The sequence below is a fragment of the Tinamus guttatus genome, unplaced genomic scaffold (assembly GCF_059628265.1).
Source record: "Tinamus guttatus ecotype Peru unplaced genomic scaffold, ASM5962826v1 Tinamus_guttatus_pri_ptg000144l, whole genome shotgun sequence".
In the NCBI taxonomy this organism is placed as follows: Eukaryota; Metazoa; Chordata; class Aves; order Tinamiformes; family Tinamidae; genus Tinamus; species Tinamus guttatus.
In genome coordinates, this window is record NW_028288678.1 from 761,852 (window position 1) to 788,886 (window position 27,035).

At 38.3% G+C, this 27,035-nt stretch overlaps 1 protein-coding gene across 3 annotated transcripts in view; it reads left to right on the forward strand.

The window, feature by feature from the left end:
* The window catches only part of CADM2 (cell adhesion molecule 2), a 599,764-nt gene that overhangs the window by 453,935 nt on the left and 118,794 nt on the right, over positions 1-27,035 (forward strand). For all 3 annotated transcript variants that reach the window (XM_088522065.1, XM_088522063.1, XM_088522064.1), the window contains 2 exons: positions 24,197-24,349; positions 26,658-26,795. In XM_088522065.1, the coding sequence (XP_088378191.1) occupies positions 24,197-24,349; positions 26,658-26,795 (291 nt within the window). The remainder of the gene's footprint in view (positions 1-24,196; positions 24,350-26,657; positions 26,796-27,035) is intronic.

Here is a 27,035-nt window from a genome sequence, read left to right on the forward strand (position 1 = left end):
GGTCTGCCATGAGTCCTTGAAAATGCAAGTTAAATAGAGAACTTGGTATCTCAGATTGGATCAGTGAATGAACAGAGGAATCTCTCTGAGCTTAACTGTGATACTACTGTGTGAAGACTAGCACAGCCTAAAATTGCTTAGTAATTGATTGCAATGGGACTTCTTGACAATTAAGACACTTTTCAATGTGAATAAAAGTGACAGATGTCTGGACTGAAAGAGTGTTTCAATGCAAATCTCAAATGTCAATTTTAAAGGGCTCTCAGTAACACTATCCTTTCATCAGATCTAATACACAGAAGTAAACAGAGATCTGTAATAATAGCACTAATTCTGGAATTGTTACATTATGTAAAGTTATATTAGGTAACTTATGTGCATCTGGCAGAAGTTTTGTAACACGCAAGTATGTAGAAACTATAGCATTTGCCTCTGTCTAGTCATGTCAGCTCAATATTGAGACCTGCTTTGCTATTTCAGAGAGCAGTTTTCCTCTTTGAAAAGTAATCTATCTGTGCCGTGTGCTGTGTATTCTTCATGCCAAGCAATCTTTTTTTTTATTTATTTTTTGGTGCATTGATTCTGGTAGTGTGATTAGTGAAAACATTACATTGCAGTACCAGTAAAAATAATTCTATTTTCTGATTCTGCTTATAGAGTTAATAGGCAATTTTTATTCTGTGCAATAAAAGAAGTTATTTGAAGGACTACAACTCCCCAAATGACTTACAGAGATAATGAGGACAGGATAACTGCTCCAAATGAAATAAACGTCACAATAAATGAATAATACAGAATGATCAAATATTTAGGCAATCAATGATCTTATAAATTGCTAGTATGAGTTCTCATGTATGCTTGCTACTTTGCTGAACAAATAGTTAGTAACCAACTTGGTAGTAGTGTAATACAGTATCAGCAGGGTAAATGATTTTTGTAATATGAAGCTTACGTCTTATTAATCACAGGAATAAATAATTTCTCTGTTTTATTTGGGGTTGGGGCAGAGAGAGGGGTTCAAAAAAAAGTGTGTCATTAAAATTAGATTCAATTCAGTGGATAGGAAAGGGCTTGAGAATTTACCAAAATGAGGGAAATATACAATTCAAAGGTTAGGGTCCTCATTTTTATTTTGATATAAATAAGTCTAATAACCAGCCCAGGTCACCCTCAGCAACAGATAAACTGTGAATTACAGGAGGATAAAAATAACACTGACATGAATCCTCTCTCTCCCTCACTTTAATTTGTTGGGATTTGTTTTGCACCTTTTACGTCACTGAGCACTTGACAAAAACTTAGCAAGAAGTCTTGGATAATATCTTTAATGCAGAGACACTGATTGAGACTCGCAGCACAGCAAAATCCAGAGCACAAATATCAACTCTGGTCCCACAGCGGTATAGCCACATCGCTGTGTTTTTATTAATGCTACTGAGCCCAGCTAATGCAGCTGCACAGGTTGCAGATACCTTTGAACTATGCCATCGAATGCATGCTAGGTTGGATATTTTTATTCTGGTACCACATTGTGCACTGCAGATGCGCCCTGTGTGGCGGCTCTTCTGCTGCTCCTTATTATAATGTGTTCTCTGTGGTGCTGTACATTCAGTCTATTTGAAAGGTTGTTAGTCTGAGCGATGACTACCAATAAGTTCACTTACATATAGAAGCACATTTTCCCTTGTTCTTTATATCCTATTTCCACCTAACTTCTGGATGCAGGTTAGCCTGGCTTTCCTTTCAGTTCAGCCTCACAAAATGACATTCATAGAATCATAGAATGCTTAAGGTTGGAAGGGACCTCTAGAGGTCATCTAGTCCAACCCCCCTGCACACGCAGGGTCACCTGGCACGTGGCACAGGACTGCATCCAAGTGGGTTTTGAAGATCTCCAGAGAAGGAGACTCCACAACCTCTCTGGGCACCCTGTTCCAGGGCTCTGTCACCCTCGCTGTTAAATTTTTCCTTAAGTTCATGTGGAACTTTTGGTGTTTCAGTTTGTGGCCATTACCTCTAGTTCTGTTGGTGGCCAAGAGTGAAAAGAGACCAGCACCTTCCTCTGCACTCCCTCCCTTGAGGTACTTATAGACACTGATCAGGTCCCCTCTCAGCCTTCTCTTCTCCAGGCTGAACAGGCCCAGCTCCCTCAGCCTCTCCTCATAGGGCAGATGTTCCAGGCCCCTGATCATCCTTGTAGCCCTGCGCTGGACTCTCTCCAGCAGCTCCACATCCCTCTTGTACTGTGGGGCCCAGAACTGGACACAATACTCCAGATGCGGCCTCACCAGGGCTGAGTAGAGGGGCAGGATCACCTCCCTCGACCTGCTGGAGACGCTCTTCTTAATGCGCCCCAGGATCCCATTGGCCTTCTTGGCCACGAGGGCACACTGCTGCCTCGTGGTCAACTTGTCATCCACCATGACACCCAGGTCCCTCTCTGCAGAGCTGCTCTCCAGAAGGTCGGTCCCCAGCCTGTACTGGTGTCTGGGGTTATTCCTCCCCAGGTGCAGGACCTTGCACTTGGGGCCTTGTTGAATTTCATGAGGTTTTTCACTGCCCAGTTGTCCAGTCTGTCCAGCTCCCTCTGGATGGCAGCGCAGCCCTCTGGGGTATCGGCTACTCCTCCCAGTTTTGTGTCATCAGCAAACTTGCTGAGGGAGCACTCTGTGCCTTCACCCAGGTCATTGATGAATAAATTGAACAGGACTGTACCAAGGACTGACCCCTGGGGGACCCCGCTAGCTACAGGCCTCTAACTAGACTCTGCACCGCTGATCACCACTCTCTGGGCCCTGCCATCCAGCCAGTTCCTAATCCACCTCACTGTGCACTCATCTATCCCACACTTCTGGAGCTTGCCCAGGAGGATGTTGTGAGGGACGGTGTCAAAAGCCTTGGTGAAGTCGAGATAGACGACATCCACTGCTCTCTCCTCGTCTATCCAGCCGGTCATTCCATCATAGAAGGCTATCAGGTTAGTCAAGCAAGATTTCCCCTTGGTGAATCCATGCTGACTACTCTTGAGCACCTTCTTGTCCTCCATGTGCTTGGAGACAACAGCCAGTATGAGCCATTCCATCACTTTTCCGGGGACGGAGGTGAGGCTGACTGGCCTGTGGTTGCCTGGGTCCTCCTTCTTGCCTTTTTTGAAGACTGGCGTGACATTGGCCTTCTTCTGGCACCTCCCCTGTTCTCCAGGATCTTTCAAAGATGATGGAGAGCGGCTTAGCTATGACCTCTGCCAGCTCACGCAGCACTCTGGGGTGCATCCCATCAGGGCCCATGGATCTGTGGGTATCGAGTTTCCTTAGGTGCTCTCTGGCCCAATCTTCCTCTACCCAGGGCAGGTCTTCCTCTCTCCAGGCTTCTTCTCATGTCCCAAGGGCCTGGGGCTCTAAAGGGCTGCCCTTGGTAAACACCGAAGCAAAGAAGGCATTGAGCAACTCTGCTTTTTCTGTGTTATTCCTAACCAGGGTGCCCATCTCGTCCGCCAGCGGACCCACGTTTTCCCTGATCTTCCTTTTGCTGTTAATGTGTTTGAAGACATTTTTCTTGTTATTTTTAACATCCCTTGCCAGATTGCGTTCCAACCATGCCTTAGCTTTCCTTGTTGCATCTCTGCATTCCCTGACTACGTTCCTGTATTTCTCCCAGGGGACCTGTCCTTTTTTCCACATTCTGTATACCGCTGCCTTCTGCTTGAGCATTGCCACAAGCTCCCTGCTCATCCACGCAGGTCTCCTGCCCCCTCTGTCTGACTTCTTACACACAGGGATTCCCTGTTGCTGGGTGTGGAGGAAGTGCTGCTTGAAAACTAACCAGCTCAACCATTCAGTAACCATTCAGTTGTGTAGAATGAGATTGCACATTTGCAATAGGGGCTCTCCAAGTAAATTTGCAGGGGATTGTGAGATGGAGATCTGCTTTGGGCAGATCATAGGAAAGGCTATATGATAAACTGTTTTTCACATGATAAGAGGTGATGAAGTCATTTTTGGGTTTTCACATGCCAGGCATGACCAAAGTAAGCAGCCCACCGCCCTCTGGCATGGTGCATATGTAAGATGCTGCTGCTGTGGATGGAGAGCAAAATATATTCCATAGACTACAGCTGTGATGGTTGATTTGGACAGCACTGGATACATCTGTGACACTTGCAATATATACCTATATTCAGACCATTGAAAAATGGAACATGACTGACTAGACTTGGAGGACCTCCAGACTATAGAATCTATACCCAGTTGATATTAGAAAAAAGCACAAATTTGCTAATCCTTAAAATATGCTAATATTTATTTTGTCTTCTGACTTTCTATTTTGAATTTTGAGAAAATAAGATGGAGAGCTTTTAGATGGTGTAGTGCCATTAATTTCTCTGTCTTCAGAGACTGGTATTGCTACTGTATCTGTTTTAAAATGTAGAATTTTCTTTATATTCCGTAACTTCAAGCATTAAATTGGAAACATCACATTTTTTTTTCTCCCGAATCCTAGAAAAATTTATATTCTTCAACTGTTGCATCTGACTTTATGAATCTGGTTTACATTCACTATCTCAACTAGATTCTCATGTATAATTAAGCTGTGCAAGTGTTATTTTAGAAAAGTACATAACATTTTGAGGTAGAAATTGAACGGATCCAATGTCATCTGAAAATTTGTTTGCAGCTAGGAACATAGCAGAACAGGAATCACATGTGAGGAGTTTTGCCTGAGTGTTGATTGTTATTTCAATCAAGATCACCTTCTTTCACAGTCAGAATGCAATTCCTTTGACAGGAGGCGGACATTAGGGTGTTAGGAGCCTAGTGTTTGCAGGCCTTCCTGTAATATTTTTAGGCTGGTCTTTGACACTGTAGATTTGTGTAAATACCTTAATTTAATTGTGCCTGAGTTTCAGTACAGAGCATTGCGTGTGGAAAGGAATAACAACATGATATTTTGGTTATATGGCTAAATGGCAGTAAATGCAAAATGCTTTGAATGCATCACACTAAAAAGATAGGATGTTATCAGATGATTTTTATTATACGATTAACACTAGCAGAAGGTTCAGACAACAGAAGGGCAAATTTTCATATTAATGTGCAATGGTTTCTAATAAAATTTTTAGGTGTGTGCTGATAAAAGGAAATGATCTCTTTAAGAAGGCCGACAGTCATGCTGCAGAAGAAAAACAGTTCGGCTGCTGCACACTTCAGCAAATAACCTCTCCTCCCCCTACTCTACTCATGAATTTCATTCACATATTCTACTCTCATACTGCCCCAAGGAAGACAAGATGGCTGAAACATTGGCAGATTCCCGCACCTGGAATGACAATAAAATACTCTTTTATTACCTGAAAGCTGTGAGTCGAATGGGAAGCAAGGGGAAGGAAGAAGGGTTGCCTGCTGCTAAGTTCGCTGGCTAGCCATCTCCTTTATATTAGCCAAGTAATAAGACATGATAGGGCATGCATTTTTGAGCTTGAGGGGGATTCAGATGTTGAGAAGTGATGCCAAAGAGAAATAACATCAGCAAATGAAATAACGAGCCAGCAGCATAGTAGTGCACACTGGCACATCCTGTTATATGTAGCTGCATTGCAATGCAGCTGTAATACAGGAAAGAGAAGGGAGATTCTGTTTTTTTTTTTCACATTGTACATGGTTTATACCTACATCTGCCAATGTTAAATATACTGACATCGGTCAATCTTAAAGCAGAAAGGTTTGCTGAAATTTGAAGTGTATATATGTCGTTAGTCAATATTGCTGAATTGGGGGTAGAGGAGTTGTATGGATGGATTGTCAGTGAGAAGTTTGCAATTGAATGTGGACCTACAGCAGTAAGATGCAAGAGCCCAGCGAAATCCCTGTTCAGTTTAGCTCCTCCAACCAGGCCACAGCTTCCTTCCTGTGCCTGTGGCTCCTTCCACATGCTCTGTAACCTTGAGAGATGAATACAGCTGTTACAGCTCAGCTAATTTGTTCTTCTGTGTCAGTAAATTAGTGCTTTCCAATCTGCCCTGGCACAAGAACTGAATGTCCATCTTTCTCAGGCACTTTGCCTTTACACATAGGTAATGCTTTACAGCAAGCATTAGGACGAAGAAGTCACTGTCTCCATGCTGAGTTAAGTCATGGGCTCAGTGAACTGCAGTGACTACAGACAAGGTCAAACAGCAAGTCAGGATCCAAAGGCAGAAGCAGACTGTGTGTTTTTCAGCTGCATGCACTGCAGGGGAATAGGCCAGTCTCAGGAGCGGACACAGATGTGGTTCCTCAGTATTGTGCCTATCAGTCTCTGCATTAGGGAGAGTGAAGCAGAAACCAAATGTCCTGTTTATTATCCTGTATATTTGCTTTTAGAGGAGGAAGTCTCTTTTGAAAGTCTCACACATGTACCTTGCTAGCACATGCCTATGCAGCCCTTCCAGTAAAAGCAAGGAATTGCAAGCCGCAGCATGGTTCTAATAGGGTTAACTTCAATTGTATGAGGCTCTTAATAATAAAGTACAATAATTTGAGATTATACTGACACTGCATACTCGTATGCATATGCTCATTTATTTAGGGGAAGATTTAAAATGCTGCCTCCTGTGTTTTAATAATACAGCCTTACCCCTGCAATTACTCTGCAAAGCTATGAAAGATACGTTGTACATTTCAGGGTATTTTCTACTGACTGTTTCCTACAGAGTAGCTCATGCAATAACCAAATAAGTCACTTATTTTTAGCAATGCTTTGCTATTTGAACTGTTCCTTGTTCTCTTTCTCTGTAGTTTTAGCTGCCTTGTAAGATTCGTGTGCTAGAATTAAATGGTGTTGCCTCAGTATTACACTCTATAGAGACCTGTGTCATTTTCTATTATTAGTAGTTAGGAGCTGATGTAGCAAGTTGCATTTAGCCTTTGTTTTCTGAGACAGCTAAAAATAAAAATGTTTCATAATATTCTATTATTTACCATTTTAGTACCTAAGGGGTTATGAAGAACTTACTTACCTTTGTTTTTAACTCAGGTGGGCACTTGTGCAGGAGCTGATACTGTTAAAAAAGTATTACTCTCACAATTGCTGTATCAACAATTATGACTAATAATCACAGGTTTTTTTGTTTTTTTAAACAATAGTAACTTTAAAAAAGTAATATCAAAAGTTTGGGAAAGAAGATCACAAAGATGGTACAGAAAAAGGCAATAACAAATAAGCCACCCTTAACTCCATCAATACATTTTTCAAGCAGAGTGCAAACTGTATGCCTAGCACTGTGCCCATGTCTGTCCTGTCAATCACCAACCTCCTTTTATTAGTCTTAGATAGAAGATAAACAACAAGACTGACAGCTTTGTGTCCTTTGGCATTTTTGTGTCACCATCACGGAGTAAGAGGGTATTATGTCATCACTCAAGCCTGTCAGGTTTAGTTTAGTCTGCTGTTTGTCTTAACAATTGTTTTCCTCATTTTTTCCTCTTAAGTTGATACAAATACCCAGCATAGATTGTATATTGTTGATGTTACCAGAATCCATTTTTCAGTCTGAGAGATGTCTTTGACTTCAACCATGGAAATGTCACCCTTTTTACCTCTACACCAAAATAGAAATTAATCTGTTTTTCTTCCTCACTTGACCAGTTCTGGTCTATAGAGAACTTTTATACCAAGGTGCTTCTGAACATTATTCATACCTCATCTACATTAATATCACAGGTAATTGAAACTTTGAAATGCTTAATAAAAGCTCTGTTGAGTTCATTAGATACACCTCTCTTTTTGAGTGCTGTATGGATTTTGGTACTGTGCACTGATTTTTAGCTCAGTGCCAACTGTAGTTTCATCATGCATTAGATGGTGAAGTATAGGAGAATCTTACCTAGTATTTGACTTTTAAAAAGAGTCCAGTGGAAGAGTGACTGGAGAGTCAAAATTTGACTTTTGTGACTTTTTAAGATGTTACTGCTTAAAGAAAACTGCAATTAATTCCCATTAGAGAAGGAAAACACAGGCTCCACAAAAAAAAAGGCACTGGAACCTGTAGAAAATAGAAGCCTCCAGTTACACTGTCAATCTCTTAGAGAAACGTCTGGAAAGAGGCAGACTGAAGGGGAGACATTTATTCCTTGGGAGCCAGGTCTGGCCTTCGCTACACAAAAGGAAGGAAGAAGGAAAGGAAGAAGGGAAGGGAAGGGAAGGGAAGGGAAGGGAAGGGAAGGGAAGGGAAGGGAAGGGAAGGGAAGGGAAGGGAAGGGAAGGGAAGGGAAGGGAAGGGAAGGGGAGGGGAGGGGAGGGGAGGGGAGGGGAGGGGAGGGGAGGGGAGGAAAGGAAAGGAAAGGAAAGGAAAGGAAAGGAAAGGAAAGGAAAGGAAAGGAAAGGAAAGGAAAGGAAAGGAAAGGAAAGGAAAGGAAAGGAAAGGAAAGGAAAGGAAAGGAAAGGAAAGGAAAGGAAAGGAAAGGAAAGGAAAGGAAAGGAAAGGAAAGGAATATGCATTTTTATGTCTATGTATATTTATGTATTTATACAACATTTTAAAGAAAATTCTGGGGTGTTCTACTTCTAAGCAGGCCACTCTAGCCAGCAGGCTGGGATTACAGTGGATCTGCAGTCCTGGAGAATCACCATTTTCCTGCACCTCGTGTGCAAGATGGGACCTAGCAGGTAGCTGTGAGAATGTGTGCTGGCTACATGGAGTTTTGGGGTAAAATGGCAAGAGGAGCTCCTTGCTTGTGAATCGCCCTGGTGCAAAGATCCCCCCTGTGAGACCTGAGCTCTGGTGAGGCACCAGAATTCACACGATTGCCTGTGTGCATTGGTAGCATCCAAGAGACCTCATCTTGTGAAGGATTTCTGTGCCCAGAGGATTTCCTTAGGCACAAGGGTTCACAGTTTTGATGTTTGCTACGGCTATATGGCATAAGTTCAGGCACAGCTAAAACTGGGTACTATTCCTTAATTAATTGACAAAAATATCAGAGACCAAATAACAGTGCAGAGTGCTGTTGAGCTTCCTCCACATTGTTTTAGTGTTTTTTTGACATGTCTCTCTTAGCTGACAAATTTATTCCAGTAGAGATCACCTTAAAAGATGACACTTGATATACATTATCTGATTTGTTCCATAATGGGGGAGATCAGAGTAGAGACTCTGATTTCATTTTTACAGGGAACAATATATCTTTCATTTTAAAATGGGTGATCAGAGACTACATTCACAGAATAATTCAGGATGTTGCTTTGGCTACAGCGGCTCATGCTGCAGAGCAGTGTAATCATCATTGCCATCCTACTTTGCCTGTCGCAGGCAGCAGTGTTTCATCTAGTCTCATCTGTAGCTGTCTGCCTTAGATCTAGACAGACACGCTGGGCCCGAATCTTCAGGTAATGCCACGGTTTTACCCTCCCCCTGCCCTTCCCCTTTCTCTGAAAATAAGTGGTCTCCAAGGAACTTTACCCTCTAGAGCCAGTGAGGGACACAAGGCTTGTTTGCCTATTTTTGATTTTAATCCACTTAATATTCCGGATCTGCTAGTAGAATTTGGAAGGCTGAATTACTTATGAGGATTTCGCTTTTTCTTTCTCTCCTGAAGATCACCCTGTTTGCAGACTCTGCTAATTATTTGTGTAAAGCTCATTTTACTGCACGAGCTTCCCTATGGTCTCCTAAAGAACTTTACAGTACTTTTAAGCTATTAATCCATTTAGGTCTGATTATCTTCCTCCTCCTAACTGTAAAGTGAAATATGTCCATAAGTTTATATTGATAGGATTTTTTTTCTTTTCTGCCAGAATTGGGGTTTTTTTGTTTGTTTTTTTGAGAGGGGTTTTTGTTTTTGTTTTGTTTTTACTTGTCGCTGTGCAGAGATCTTGAGGATTCAGTTTAAGAAAATTAAATCCACAAAAATTCAAATTTGTGAAGCACTTGAAAAAATACTAGCTTTAAATATTTTTCTACAAAATTATTTTCTTTTCATTTTATTCAGAGTTTTTAATCGAAGGTTCATAACTATTGTGTGATTTGATTTCTTTTTCTCCTCTGCTTTAAAAATGGAGCTCTTGGAAAGAAAGTAATCCAGTATGATTCTTATCTACCAAGCACAGAGAGTTCAAAAACATAATCAGTAAGTCAGTGTTTGCAGGTACCTCATGAGTGCACCTTTAATAACTGGATTATAGAACTCATTTTTTGCCTACAAGGGATTTTCTTAAAAAGATTTCTTTGGCTCCAGCTCAATCCAGATAACACCGTGTGATTGCTGGTCAGGGGATGAAATGTTTTAAATATCTAGCTTATAGTAACATGCTTTCTCATTGAAATTAACTCTGGCTACAGAGGTGCTTTGCTGGGCTCTTCAGTAACCCTGAAGATCTAAGTTGTCAGAGCTTCTAAAAATATCTCTGTCACTCATTTCTGACCTTGATTCTGTAATTCCAGTTGGTGCTGATGCTGTTTGCTTGGGGGGCTTCAGCTTGTGGCATCCTACTAGTAGCAAAACCAGCTGCAAACAGATCACAGCAACACTGAACACTATTTTGGAGCATGTGAGAACTCATACATACTTAATGAGAACATCTGGCAGCCTCCTTTCCCTCCAGCTCCTCCCTTTCTGTTGTGCTAAATGGAAACATTTTCACTGATTTAATCAAATATGTTTAAATCCTTTAATGTACTGGGAAAAGACATATTCATGGGAGGATCTACCCAGTGCAACACTCACTTCCATGGGAGATCATGTTAGTCTCTAATCTCAACATTTTAATAATATCAGAAGATATTTTAATAATATCAACTGTCTGTATGGACTAATAGTCTTTTAACAATTGTGTCTGGCATGGTTCATAGCAGTACTCTAGACATTAGCTGCAAGTACCAAGTAATTATAAGAAAACAATTTAAATTCTAAAAAGGAAAGAACTTACTTTTGAAAACTTACTGATTTTCTTATGTTTAAGTTTTTTTTCCTTATGTTTAAGTTGAATTTTTTGTTATTTCAGTTCGTACCTTTCAGTTGGCTTTTGTTGTTTCACTGGATACCAAAGAGAAGAGTCGAGCTCCATCTTCTTTATCCCCTCTCATCCAGAATGCATGTGGGGAAGATTCCCCCAAGCCTTCCCTTCTCCAGGCAAAACAGTTACAGCTCTCTCAGCTTCCTTCTGCAGGAGAGTTGCTTAAATCCCGTAATCATCTGTGGCCTTGTGCTGGACTTCCTCTAGTATGTCCATGTCTTTGTTGGGCTGGGGAGCCCAGCACTGGACCCAGCACTTCAGGTGTAGCCTCACAGGTGCTGAGTAGAGCAGAAAAAAAATTCTCTAAACCTGCTGATGACACTGTTCCTAGTACAGACCGAGTTGCAAATAAGTAAATTAAAATTCTAGTTAAATAATTTAAATTTGCAATAGATATATTTGTTATATTTTTTCTGCAGTTCTGTCCCAGAAAAGATTGAATGCACTTCAGAGTTTATACTTGGAATCTTAAATAAAGAAGTGCATTAGTTTTTATGTATTCTTTCTTCTAAAGAATTAAAGAGCACAGTTTCTGATGTACATTTCATATTCAATCCGTTTAGCCCATTCTCAGTCTCTAATTTCTTTCAGTGGCTTCATTCCCATGTTGAAATTATGTGTCACATAGAAGAATTAAAATTGTTTACTGTAGAAAATGGAGAAATAGAAATAGGCTTAGAAATGTTATGAAGCGGCGTACCAATAGGCTTCTTCATGAATTTCAGATTGATGGGAAGAGGAGGAAGAAAATAGACGTAGGAAAAAGTGGAGTCAAGTAAAACTTATTCCAATGATAGATGAAACCTAGGTCTATATTCAGTCAGGAAAGATTCCAAATAAAACAATGAAAGGGAGATTAAGAGAAATAAGGCATCTGGAAAGCATGGCATCACTGAAGTATAAGAAATATTGACCATGGGAAGAGGACAGGATCTTGATTATGCTACAGGTTGCTATCAGGGAAATAGATGAAAGGCAGCATTTAGTTTAGTAGGTTTTGTTGAAGAATTTTACAAAACTAATTAAGGAAGGACAAGGACAAACTAATTAAGGAAGAATTACAAAAAAAAATTAAGGAAGGAAAAGAGCTGAAGAGTTTGTGAAACTTGGCCAACAGAGTTTACAAGAAAAAAAAAGGGGGGGAGGGGCAAAAAACCACTGATTGCTAGTAGAAGAGGATTTAATTTCTGAATTTTTTAAAGAACGACTGCACATTCCAGAAATTGCATAAGAATGGGTAAGGAGGTTCACAAATATAGAGAACAGATTTATTTGTCTAAATGCTTTTTAAACCTTAGGTCTAAAATTTTTTGACTGGCGAAAGGGACAAAGCAGTTGAATGCTAGAGAAAAGGAGTTAAGTGAATCACTTCTGCAGCAAAGAGAAGGAGAAAGAAGGAGGAATCAAGGACAATGTAGAACTAAAAACTTTTATAAGATAAGGACCAAAAACATTCATGTATCCAGTGTTGCAGATTGTTAATCCATCACTCTCTATTATATCTGATGCTGCGAACATATTATCCTCTAAATGTGCCACTCATGTCCTTTGACGGACACTTTCTCGACAAGCCTATAAAACTGTACAGTTACAGTCCCTGCCCTTAAGGCCAGGTGCCTCCTTTGCTTGTGCCATGTCACAACCAGCTTGCAAGGCAGAAATTGAAAATCACTCTTGATTCATTATGTGCAATTCAATAGTACTGCAAATACAGAAATCGCTCTTCAACAATTGTTCTTGAATTGTTTGAATACTGCTTCTGTAGCTTTTAAATGACTACCATCCATTAAAAAGGCACAAAAAGCAGTCAGCATTGGAACAACTCCTTGCAATTTGTTTATAAATATTCAATGCTTCTATTCATTTGACAATCATAATATACAAATCTGTCTTTCAAAAATAATAAATTGAACACAGGTTAGGTCTTGAGGCTTCTTAGTAAGCCTTCAAACTAAAGCAGGTAATAAAAGTGCAATAAAAGCACAAATATTATTTATTTGTTGCAAATATGAAGGACAAGTAGCATGCCGTTGCTGGGTAGCTTTAAGTGGTTTTAATACATCTACTTTTTGAATTATCTTCCACCTTTTACCTACTAGTACGACTTGAATGGCAGAAACAAACAGGAATATTTTCACGACTTTTTTTTTAAAAATGCCTATAATAAATTTTTAAATTAAAAAACTAGGATTCATTCAGCTATTTTTTCATCTAGACATATTAAGTACAAACAATTTTCTACTAGTATAGCCACATACATATCTGATGTGCATGAATCACCCCCATAATGTCAGGCATTTTTCACCATTGGCAGCATGGTTACTAGTATCTCGCTATTGTCAGGATCTGCTGTTTGTTAAATAACATATTTATTCATATTAGGGTTTTTCTTGAGTTGAGTTTTTACTGTCTTGGCATGTTGCTGAAATTTTCAGGTATTCTGTTTTTCCAAATGTTTTTCAGTAGTACTTGGTGAATACATCTGGCCACCACTTTGGACTCCAAATACCACTATGCTTATAAAGTCACCATGCCTGTCAAAGAGAGCGGCACAAGAAGCATATTTACAAAACATAGATTTATCTGTTTTAGCCTAGAAAAGATTTTTTTTTAATCTCTCTCTCTCATTTTGTAATTGACTATAAAGCAAGGAGACAGCCTCTTTTGAGGTCAATTCCAGTTGGAAACCTCCCTGGGGGAGATAATCTCTTAGAAAATATGGTGTTTCTTTCTTTCTCCTTCTTTTTTTCAATCTTTCCTAACTGTCACATTCCTGAATTTTGTGATATACACAAAAAGGAAAAAAAATAGAATGACAAGATTAGAGAACCATTCTTGCTGGAAGGAAGCTCTGGAGGTCACCTAGTCCAATCTTCTTCTCAAAGTGTGTCTACTTAGAGCAGATTGCTCAGAAAATTAGCTGTGTAGAACATTGTTCCTTCAGGCTTTTCTTTTGAAGTCGGATTAAGATCCTGGCTGGCCACTCTAAATATTGAAGATCCTTAAACTAGCAGTTAGAAATCCATAGAACCACAGAGTTATTGAGGTAGGAAGGGACCTCTTGAGATCTAGATCTATTTTCAGATCCTGCTTAGTGCGGGGTCAGTTAGATGAGGTCCAGTCAGATTTTGAGTACTTGCTTGCATGGTGAGTCCGCAGCCTTTTGGGCAACTTGTTCCAGTGTCTGACCACCCCCATGATATGGTAAAAAAGTTGGTTTTGTGTGTGTGTGTGGGTGGGTTTTTTTTTTTTTAGCTTAAATTAAACTTCTTATATTTCAGTTTATGCTGATTGGTTCCTCCTGTTTCTTTGGGTATGATAGAGAAGCATTTATTTCAGTCTTCTTTACTCCCTCCCATCAGGTACTTACTTACACTTGTGGATAACATTCCCCTGAGCCTTCTCTTCTCCAGGCTAATCCATTGCAGCTTGCTTAGCTTCTCCTTATATGAAAGATGTTACAAATCTGCAACCATCTATTTCCATCACCATGATTTCACAGTAATGTTTCTTTCACAATATACCAACATCTGGAAAACTAAGACAAATCCTTGCAAAAGATGAAGAACCTGCGTACTTATGTTTCATAGGGAAATTGCCTGCTGCTGGGCTTTATGAGAGGCATCATAAAACTTTAAAGGGCTCTGTCATAAACGCTGTATTAAAACCACCAAAGAGCTTTCTGAGATTCCTCACTGGAATTGTGCTCAGATCTCTCCTGATACTTTGGCCCGTATTTCAACTCCCTCAATAGTGAGATCTGTGATTAGTCACTAACAGCACTAATATGCTCAGTATTGACATAGATGTTAGTATTTGACTCCGCATTGATACTAGAATCATTTGGTAGATTTATTCCCAATACAATCATCAATCATTGATTTGTGTGCTTGTTTTTGTCTGGGATCTGTAACATTTTCAAGGCAGTGACCTGTTCTTAATTGGTCTCTGGAGGAAGCTATCTCGCTCCGCTGACTGCAGCAGGAGTTTGGGGAGGCTGTCTTCTTACTACAGACATAGTTAGGAAGAATGAGTATTCTTACTGCAGGTCTAGCCAGAGCAGCCATCTGCTTCAGGAAGGTCATTGTTAGTTTATGCATCTACATGAATGATCAAAGCAAGAAGTGCAGAAAAATATCAGGCCACCTTATAGCTGTTCTCACAGTTATATCATTAGGGAGTGAGAAAGTCTCTCCAAATTCTGGTGAGTGGATATATTTGAGCAAGACCATACATATTTTTATAAATTCGACTGACTTTTAAAGGAGTTTGAAGCAATACTATATGACTCGACCATGAGTATTGCTTATTCATATGACTAAAAACTTGTTTTCAGTACAATGGGATCATTAAGTTTGCATATTAGTCAGTGTGTGCGCAAAACTGTAATTTCACAATGCGCAAGGTTAGAGAAATTCAGTTATGATTCAGTTCTGCAGCTTCCTTAAGTCATGATTTGCTGCAGATACACGTAGAAAACATGTACCTGGGCAAACTTAAAGTGAAATTGGATTTTCCAGCTGTGCTAAGTGTGTAAAATTTGGCAGTTTTCTATGTTCCCTACCCCGTAGGATTCCTTGCAAACAAAGCTGACTAGAGCCAATGCATGAGGGTCACCAGCAGCAACTGCAAAAGGGCAGTCTTATAAAGAAGAAAATGTGAGTATACCATAACTGATGTTCTTTAAAATATGTAGTTTGTCTTGATAGAACTCTGTGCTGTTTGGCTAGACAGTTTTCAATACTTAAGATAAGCTTAACTCTACTTTGGTCAGCAATCATTTAAACGTTATTGACATAATGACTAATATCAACATCAGCAGCATGAGGAGAAATTGCCTGATCCGGTCTTCACAGAAGAACAAACTTAGAAATCTGTTTACCTTCATTTTAGTTTGCCAGAGGATTAGTATTTATTTACCCCTTGTACTTCAATTGGAGTTTGTCATCATCTAAAACTTCTCGCTTAAAACAAATTGCTATTTAGCCAGAAATATACTGTCTTTCCATATTATCCTGCAAAATTACAGAAAAATGAATTATTTTTTGAACTCATATTAGTGTCATCTTAGGTAAGTGTGGACTGTTACCAAAAGTCTCTATTATATTATTTTCACTTTCACAGTATTGTTTATGTGATGAGTAATTCTATCAGTAGACCTTCAGAAATTGCCTCCCTGACTAAGAGCCTGCTCCTATCTGTAATTTACAATATATAGCATAGTTTGATATATGTAGTTTTAGAATCCTTTTTTTTTTTTTTCGTTTTGCTATAATTACTAGTATAAGTGTAAACCAGAATAGGATTCACCTTTTTGTAGTAGTGCTGCATTTGAACCTCTGAAATCCTCCAGCTTGTTTCCTGCTTCAAAATATAATCTCCAACTTGGTATACAAGATCATCATATCTACCCATTACATTTATCTATGGAATCTCATTTATTTTAATTCTGACCATCACTAATCTTGTCTGACCATTCCGCAATTTTAATTTTTGCAGCTGCATGTTTTCAAAGTATGATTTTTAAAGATTGCCTGGGCTACTGTGCTCTGGCTCATGTCCAGTTGCATTAGTATAATAGGAAATCTTGTAATTCCCGTTGCAGAAGGAACAAGATGTGCCGTGCTTTCAAGACAGTGTTTCATCCTGACTGATGTGATTCTTGTTTTATTTTTAGAGGCAGAGTTAAACAATATTGGAATATGATAAACCAATAGAACATCTTCATAATTCAAAACTCACATATTTTGGAAGGGCTTGAAGCTTACATTTCTCCTTTGAAAGTAGGGCAATCCTGAGGCCTTCTAAGACAATACATGCTGACCTCATGACATGGAAAGACAAGACAGAACATAAGGATAATGTCTCTTTAACATCAGAAATAGACAATAAAAAATATAAGCACCCTAAGAGGCAAGCTCCTCCTCTTTTTTTTTTTTTTTTTTTTTTTGGCTGTTTTTCCTTGAATGCCCTAAACAGAGAGAAACTGACAGGGGGAAATGCAGAAAATCTGGCATAAAAGAAAGCGCTACTGAGCTTGTTCCATTTATGAAGGGGATATAATGCTGGACCTCTATTTTCAGTTGGCAACAGTTGGCAAAACTATGCTTTTCAGATGTTTTCAAGATTGTAAGGAAGTCACCTTTAACTGTTCTCATTCTATCGAGATGAGAAGAAATTAAGAATTGTTATTTCACTGGAGAAATTACGTTACCTTTTGGACTGTCCTCATAAGCATCTGAGAGTAAAACTGTTCTTTAAATACAGTCCATGCTGATACATAACAGATGAGGTTGTACTGACAGGTTCTGGGTCCCCAGTCCTTTCACCTTTTCAGGAAAGTAAGCAAGCACAGGCAAGACACTCCTTTTAGCAAAACTGTCAGTACCTCTTCTAATGAAGGGACTTCGCTGTTTTCCTTGACATATCCATTATCCAACACACAACAACCCCCAAAACTGTAAAAAGAAGACAGCAGCCTGCTGTTGAACATTGTCCTCTAAATAAGGCAATAAAAACAATTCTCAGCAGAATTTCTCATCTGAAAACAATCCAGTCCTTAGTTAGAATGCAAGTCAGAGCATAATGTAGACTCAGTGCTACTTGCTCTGGAAGATGACCAGCGCATGATTAGAGGTAGGAGAAGTATATTTCTGTCGACCCTGTTGTTCCTTCCTGTTGATTACCAAGTACTTTTGCAGGGTTCAAAGAGAAATAGAAATGCCCAGGAATGACTGTAAAACTAATCTCCCCAAATTGCTCTGCGTTGTTGTTCTTTCATTTCAGAAACCATATACTTGACACCTTCTGTGAAACTTTGCAGTACCCTGAATTTATTCAGTAACTGCATGAATGAATTGAAAAATTCAGTGAGTTTGAAGTACCAGCAGCATCTCAGGGACATAAAAGTGTAAAAGTTGCTATTTGGAGTGTCCTTTTGAACTCATCTTTGTTATTCATCACTTTCTTAATAGGGAAAAATCATAATTTGTCTACAAATTAGTCAGAACTCTGTTTCACATCCAGTCAGCCAAAGACCTGTCCACAGTATTATGATCTCCAGTTTTTGTTTTTTCTTCATCTCATTTTACTTAGTAATGATGTCACTTTAAAAAGGACCCCAGCTGGTATAAATGCTGGACAGTCTAATAGGTTATACAGGAACTTCTAATGTGCTACCAAGTGCTTTTCTCTGTACATTAGCATTAGGTTTGAAAATTTCAGTGTTTCTGCCCCAGTACCGAAATCTGTCATGACGGTAGGTTAATTAAGAGATCATCGCTCTTTCTAACCTTTAGCCTCTGTTGGAGCTAGTAATAAGAGCAAAAGTGATAGTTTTACAGAAACCAAACTATGGAGTTCATCTACGATATGAGAGAAAAATGGCCACACAACATGCAGAAATAGGAATAGAAAGCACGTTGTTTCTAAATACCCACAGAGCTTTCCTTGCCTGGTATTTCCCCTGGTATTAGAGTAATCAAATTGCGTGACTCCAAATGGAAAAGAGGGAAAAAACAGCATTCTCTTTCTACCTATAAATAATTTAGAAGTTTAAAATATTAGGAGATAAGATGTCATTCAACTTCCTACATGATAGGTAAAGAATCCCTAGGAAACTGTGTATCAGTTAGTTAGGAAATGGGCATATTATTAATACAGCAGCAGTCGAATGAGTACATGAATTTTTTAAAGGAATTCAAGAGGAATGTTATGAAAGGATGAGGGTGACAAAGCTAGGCACAGTACAATACTCACACTAATTTAACAGTAATACCTAGAATGTTTATTTCCATCTGCTCCTCCTCCTCATTATTTGGTGGTGGTAGTGATCTGCAATTTGATAGATTTTGATGCACAGCTACTGGTAAATTCTGTGGATCATCTCTGTAGACCTTTTGGTAATTATGACTTCATTAGGAAGGTAGCAAAAGACTTCCCAACTATGTCTGGAAACAAAGTACAAAGCCCTAGAAATCTATTTCAGGTTTTATGATATTACTGCATTTGGAAGATTAGAATCTGGAAATCAGAGGGTTGTTTTTTTGTTTTGTTTTTCAGTTTCATAGCATTTAATTTCTGGGAGTTCAGTGTGGCCTGTACAGGATCAGAAATCTTTCCGGTTCCAACTAATGGTTTCATTATTCCCATGACAGAGAGAATAGCTCCACCATAAGGAAGGAATTTTGTTGAGCGAATCCTGGGATGGCAGCAGATGTCAAGTTAGTATTGTCAAAACATCTGCAAATTACTCTGGAGGATTTGGCTTTTGGTTGTTTGTTTTTTCTCCATTGTTCAAATATTTGATTCCAAACACTAGTAAGTCATAGTCTCTTTAGAGATATAAGATTATAGATACTGCTCTGTGGCTACTGTATCTAAAAGGTCCAGGTGTCTTTTCCTCCCAGTAGGAAACATGAGTGGTTTTTTTCCATGATAGTGCAAATATCTAATTTTCTTTTATTTTTTTTGATCTAATTCCTATCACAGGGTTTCACCACATATGATTATATCCCAAGGTTTCACTACATATGATCATTATACTGTTTTGTGAAAAAAAATATATATATATATATAGCTTTATATGACTGTGGACAAGGAGATCAGTTTATTGTGATATTTACCAGTCTTAGTAATTTCTAATTAATGCAGCTGAAGTACACTGCACTATCTTTTGCTCATAGTAACCTAAGCAGGCAAATTATTAGGTTGCTTGTAAGAAATATCTTCTGACTCCAAAACATTTTGAAAAAAAAATATATATATATATACACATACATATTATAGAAAAAGGGAATGCAGGTAAAATAAATGAGTTTGTCTGTTCAGGAAGAAGTATTTTATGTGTAATTGTTTCACGTCCTTGCAGAGAAGCTACATCAGATGTTTCTGGTAATTATAAAAATTTACCAATGTACTAAGAATGTACTGGAACTTGCTAGGCAATTATGTTTCCCATTGCATCCTACATTTTTTATAAGTGCTTTCTGTGCAAGATTCCAGCAAGGACAAGCTGGCTGGTGGTAGTATTAATTCTTACTATTTTGACATAGACATTTCTCACAGAAGTTAAATATTTGCCATTTATTTCTCTAACATTGCTGTAACATGTGAAAATGCAGATGTACACACTGTTTATATAGTGATACTGGAATCAGGTGAAAATCCTTGTGACGAAGCTAGAAAGGTCTGTTGGCTTCCTGCAAAGTGGGGAGTGGGAAAGAGGACAAGCTTCCAGAGGAGGACATAGAAGAGCTGACAGAGATAGGAATGAGGTTAGGGCATGATGCAAGTCAAGTGAAAACAAAGCCTTTAGGGGCAAAACTGTCTTTTTAGTATGTGCATAGGCTCTCTAGTCACTACTGCAGTATAAATAGTAAATAATATTCAGAAGCCACACATGGAATACTAATGCATCTATTAATACAGCCTTTTTAAAAGGTAGAGAAATAAATACTGTCACTTGAATGCAATACAGTAGCTGTAGTTGAGATAGATAGACCCTTTAATTACGAGTTTGGCATTTCCTGTTAACTTTTGGGGGAAGCTGGAAATATTCACTGCAGTAGCTATAGAGCAATTCATGGACATTTCAGTACATCAGGAGCCTATTTTGTAGGGTGCACCAAGCTCTACGTTCATGCAGAATGCCCCTCTGCATGCTCTACTTTCTGCTTTCAGTCACTAATTAAATGAGAGAGAACATTTTCTATTTTACTTTAAGATACGTTATTTATACTGCAATGGTAGTACCTTGAGTAGGCTTGAATCTTGTAAAATGGATTTCAGCAAATTTGATAGAAGGAAAAACCTTGCAAACACTTTTGAAGCTCATGTGCTTTAAATATAAAGTAATAAATGGGACAATCTTGCTCTTTAAACAAGTAGGACTCAGATCTGCTGCGATGGATCAAGTGCAGAGGCTTGGCAGTGAGTTATGGCCTGCAAGACTGCTCCTGCCAGCCCCTGTGCTTGGAAAGTGCTGGCTCACGAGATGTCCTCTTGGCTTCTCCGGTGCTGCAGGTGACTCCTTTGCCCTCAAAGCCTCTTCCACAGGGATGCTGCCAAGCCGGGCGGCGGGAGGCAGGAGTAGACAGGCTGCCTTCTGCAAGCCGGCTTCAGCCTTTTAGCGAAAGGTAAAACCCAGCATGGAAATGGAAACAAACCCAGTCTGACACCCATTACAGCTATCAGTTTCATAGCAGGCATTTATGGCTTTATATATATATATATATATATATATATATATATATATATAGTGTTGTTCATTACTTCGATAGGAGGGGAATAAAGCTTGAAAATGAAATCCTACCAAGAATCCATGCAAGTGCTAGCTGTGTCTGTGGAATAAGGCTGGACTTTTTTTAATGCGTTGCTCTCAAATCTCTGTAGACAGGAAAGCTAACACAAGTTTATCTTTGGAATTGATGGCACAGATTATTAATTGCATTTAGACTTGGCACTAATAAAAATGCTCATGGCAAACAGTTTTCCTGTACAAGAATATTATGTGGGTTCTATTTGCAGTATGTTTGCAAAGGCTCTGTGTTGGCATTTCCATTATAAACTTCTCTTTCTTTTTTTTTTTTCTTTCCTGTGCTTTCAATAAAAATTCACTCCAGGCTGAAACTTGGTATGTCAGATCTTAGTTCTTGATCAGTGGTTGTTTTTATCAATTTTCCAGAAAATTGACTGAGCTGGGGCTTTTTATGTTGTACAAAGGTTAAAAAAAAAAGGTGTAGAGGGAAAGAAATAAGGAAAGGCAGCAGTAGGGAATGTAGTTGATGCAGTTGGTTCGTATTTCACTAGTTGCTTTTTCTGTATCAATAGGGTAGAAATGCTTTGCTCCTGGCACCTTCTGTAGACTCTTTGTCCTCTAGTGGAGTATATTCTGCATATTGCCACATCTGTAGGAAAATATTTTAACAGCTACATAAATCTTTTTTTGGAGGCCCTCTTTACCCAATAATCCGGAGGCAGTAGCAAATGAAAATTATTACAAAATACAGTATTATGTAAGATGATCTACTGCATTATATTTTATGTAATTTCTGGTTCAGTGGAGGCAGAAATCACCACTTTCAAATTATGGGGTGCTTATTTGTTTTTTAAAAAATTTCTTATTTTGTTCTCCAAATTATATGTCTGGGTGTGGTAATCAAACAATTTGGAAGCACTGGGTCATTCTGAAAATAAATGTTTTCTTTAAGGGTCAGTAATGCAAAATAAACTACCATTCTTATGTTTGCTCAGTTTATGTTTGACTAGAATTGAAATGCTGAGAAATGAATCCTAATTCTCCATCTTATTACTTAGAGAGCAATATTTTCATTGTTGTAAAGACATTGGCCCAGTAGAGCTGCAAGGCAGCAGCTGTGTTTGCAATCTTGTGCTGTTAGAAGCTTGCTTCGATGTGCTTTTGACTTTCTTTAGCTTGCTTTCCCTGGTTCCTATATCAGCATATTGGTAGTATGCTGCTTTTCACTTTGCCTTTATTGCTTATTTACTTTAACATTTCATCATTGTTTATTAATTACATGCAATATATATTGTGTAATCGTTTGGTTTTGCCATGGTAGGATGCCAGAAGCTGCCTCGGATTTATTTGGTAGTTGTCCATTTCCAACAATCTCAGTCACTTTGATATGCCTCGGAGCAGCTTACAGCATACTTGCATGTGCAGCCTGCTTAAGCTGTCACCTCTTAAGTTATCAGACCCTGGAAAAAATAAGTCAAGCTTTAGCTGACCTGCCTCGAAATCACCAATAAATTCCACTTGAAGGCGTTGTAAAGGAACCTGAACGTGAGCCTTGGAAGACAACCAATCCAAGTGACATTTTTGCTGAATCCTTTTGTAGCTGCTAACTTTGGCGCAAATCTTCCTACCCTGACAGCACTTAGATAACCTCGCAATAATGTAGAAATATCCAGAGTTAGGAGCACAAGAGCCACCGTAAAGCTTCATTTTTATCAGTGAACAGATACAAATGTTAGGTGAAACTGAAATTTAAGAGCCTTTGGAGCTTTTTGAAAGAAGTGAGTGAGAACAGCAGTGGTGACTGTGAATCTTGGATCTTCTCACAAACCAAAACATAGATCTTTCTGTAATTATAATTGTCCCACTTTACTTCCAGAGTTTTATTGTAAAAGAACATCACAGCGAAGATTCAGATGAAAGATTTGAATCTAGAGGTATACAGCAGAACTTTCTGAGTTAGAGTCTTTTATATTGTTCACTTAGGAGAATTACAGTGCTTGCTTATTTCTGAGACTGCTATTTCTATGCTACAGAAAGACTTAATATATGTGGATTTCTCAGACAGTTTAATTCAAAAATATGAATGTTTGGGTGTTTCAATCTTTTTTAACCTAAATACAAGTTTTAAAATCTTTAAAAAATGTATAGTATTAGCTACATTAGTGACATTTTCCATTTAAGTAAGCTTCCTGCTCTTCCTTCTTCTATCCATATTACTATGGATTTTCTGATATCGAATCAGATTTCTAGTCATAATGAAAAGAAAAAAAAAGAAAAAAAAAAACAGCCACTATTTTCAGCTTTCAGTAGAAAAAGAACTTTCAATACACGCCTAGTGAGAAATACCCTTAGACTCTTAAAGAGTCACCTGTGTTTCCTTTCAGTCTGATTAGCAATGGATGTGAGAACAGGCAAGCTATGTAACACTCCACTTCTGTGGCTGAAAATAGTTTGTTAGTGGAGGAAACAGAATTTTCAAAATGTTACTACATTTGTAAATACATGGGGAGGATGCTTTTAGGAAGGAATAAGTTTAGGCCTTGAGCAAGAGTATCAGGAACAAAAAAGAAACAGTGTGAAATAAGCTGGATCTCCTGGATTTTATTTACAGCCGAGTGGACAGTGGGATAAAATAAAAAAAGACAATTTCCAGAGATCTCTTTTTTTTTTTTCCAGAAGAAGAACAAAGATACTGATAGCCAGTTGGGTTCTGAGTTTATATACACTACGGGCCATTTAGGCACTGTTCTGAAACTTGCTAAAATCTGGAAACTTACTCCATAGAGAGAGCAAAAGAGTGTGCCTAAAGATAACTTTAACCAATCCATATCTCTGCATTTGAGAGAGTGTGATTGCACTAGGTTACTGTGTAGAGCATCTTCTGTAACCTCCCAAGCTTTACTGATGGGCTCTTTTGTACCTTATGGCTTGTGAATCTTTGTTTTTCAGCTCTGCGGGACAACAGAATCGAGCTGGTTCGAGCTTCGTGGCATGAACTGAGCATCAGCGTCAGTGATGTGTCTCTGTCGGATGAAGGGCAGTACACCTGCTCTTTATTTACTATGCCTGTCAAAACTTCCAAGGCTTTTCTTACCGTTCTCGGTGAGTATAAATGACTGAGCATACCAATGTTGAGGAAGCAAGTGCTCAGACTTCTCAAGCTTTGGTGAGCTATGATAAGAGTGAACTTTTCTGAAGCTTAGCAGAAGATACATGTAAATGCCCAATCTAGTTTCCCTGTCGTTTATTATTTTCGGAGTGCAGTGCTGAATAGTAGCACGCCTCTTACTGCTTGTGCTGTGGCAGGATAATGAATTACGGAGCACAGAAATGCTACAGTATGAGTGCTTCTTAAAATGGACATGACCTCTACTTCCCAAGCAGCAAAAGGGTGAAGAAAATGCGTATGTTCATCTCTTAACAAGGTACAATATAGGGCAAAGGGGAGAAAATTAGAAAGTATGAAATCAAAACAAGGCTTTAGATCTTCATAGTTTTTCCTTAGCTAAGCATTTTCTTGGCTCATCCTCCTTTCTTTTTCTGTCTATAAGGTACATATTTTCAATGGGTTTGCTGCTTCTTTTATGCTTTATCCTCTAAATGCTCTGCTGTTTTTCCCAAAGGTTATAGATACACATAGAAAGGGACAGATTTGTAGAGATGCCCAGGAAATAAAGTTTCTGCTCGAAGGTTTATATAATTCTGTGAATGTCAGCAGCCCAATCAGCTGAAATTGCCATAGTTTGTTGAATCACACTTGCGTACCTAAAGGGGTAGGTGATTTTAGAGAGAGATTTTTATTACTATCCCCTTCTTTGTCTCTGAACTTGACTTTTTTCTTTGTTTTGTTTTTATATAGGGACAGACAGACAGTTCAATTAGTAAGGCTAATATATTTCCTGTGCCAATAATGCTAACCTTAATCCAGATAGGGTATTGTTTTTGTGCATAGGATATGAAATATGTTTCCCTTTCTGTCCCTGTGAAACTATTTTACAAAAATATTCACAGGTTTCCCTTAGGGACAAAAAATACCCATTCAAAGCAGAGAATTCTGGAATACCAACTGCCTTTCTTTTTACTGCAGAGATTCATCTCATGAGCTAAACAATAAGTTAAACATTAAGTAAGTTCAACCTTTTTCATGGCAGAATGACATAGAAAGGTGTTACAATGATAGAAAAAAAATAGCTTTTTTTTGTTCATCTAAGTAACTTGATCTTTTGCAGCCCCTTTAGTTTTACCTGGTTTTGTTTTCTTGTATGTGCTTTTCCCACCATCAGTGATTTTCCTTCCAAAAAAGCAATTTACACGGTTTAGGAACCTTTCATTGTGTATTTTAAATTTTCTATTTCAATGTAACACTTCAAATTCTTGAAACAACTTCTACCTGAGAAGGGGATATTTTCCTTTGAAATATATTACATCGTTCTAACCAGATACATTATCTATGCACTAATGATCTTTTCTTTGGCTGCTTTGATATGGATTAGAAGATTTGAGTGTCAGGGTATTATAGTAGATGCTATTATATATATCCTGAAAGAGAGGAATAGATTTATTACAGAAATGTACTCTGTGATTGATAGGCATTGCTGGTTGTTTTTTATGTACCTAATTTGTCATTTTGGAAAAGAGATGTAAACAAACCAAATTGTGAAATACAGGGCACGGGATCAATTACTGTGACTGATTCCTTTATCTAGACACAAATGTGAATGCATCAAAGCATTTCTGATGCAAGCTATGATCTCATTACATTTGCAGAACATTTAAAATTACGATCATCAGAAACATCTTAAAATAAGTTATTTTTGTGTTTTCCAAAGTCAAATGGTTTTATTCTTTCAGTGATTAAATATTCCCAATTCTTTTCAGAATTCCTTAAAATCTTTCATGTTACATTTAAAAACAAACCATTCCAAATATAATATTGTGTGTGTGGTATTTTGTGTTCAGCAGGCCTCTACCAAAGCAGTATGTTTTGGACGAAGAACTCTTTGGAGCCAGTGGATGATGTGATAGCTGCTAGTTATTTTGTTACATTTTTCTGAAAATAAACAAACTCCTGTATTTCTTTTCACCTTTCTTTTTCTCCTGGATTTTTCTGTTAGAATCCTCACAGTTCATGCTTGATCATCTCAAGATAAGGGTTTAAAGTAAAAAGTAACATTGTTTTCTTGAGAAAACTAGATAGTATCTGTTCTCTTAATTCTTTTAGACTCAATGACAGCTCAGGTTGACAGTTTAGGGAACAGGATTCAGTTAATTTTGATGGAAGACAAGGCAGTAAATATTCTATTCCCAGAATCTGGAGTATGTGAAGGAATTAAAGTGGTTATATATTTATAACTTGGCATACATGTATCACTTGGCAATATTAGAGACATTTTACTTTTTTACTTGCTAGGTGTTCCTGAGAAACCACAAATTACTGGATTTACTTCACCAGTTATGGAGGGAGAGAGGATGCAGCTAACATGCAAGACTTCTGGTAGTAAACCAGCAGCTGACATCAGATGGTTCAAAAATGATAAAGAAGTCAAAGGTATGTAAAAGGACTTCCACATAATATGATCCAATTGTCAAAAGTATGCATTATTTAAAATTATGTTTTATATATATATATATGAAGGGGGAATCTGAGTAAACTGCTAAAAGAAAAGTAGCACCTTGTCAAATATAATTAAAAAAAAGAATTTAGCAGCACAACTAATACATATGGCACAACATTGCAGAGATCCTGTCATACAGAAGAGGTGACAGAATGAATATGTTAAAGAAATGT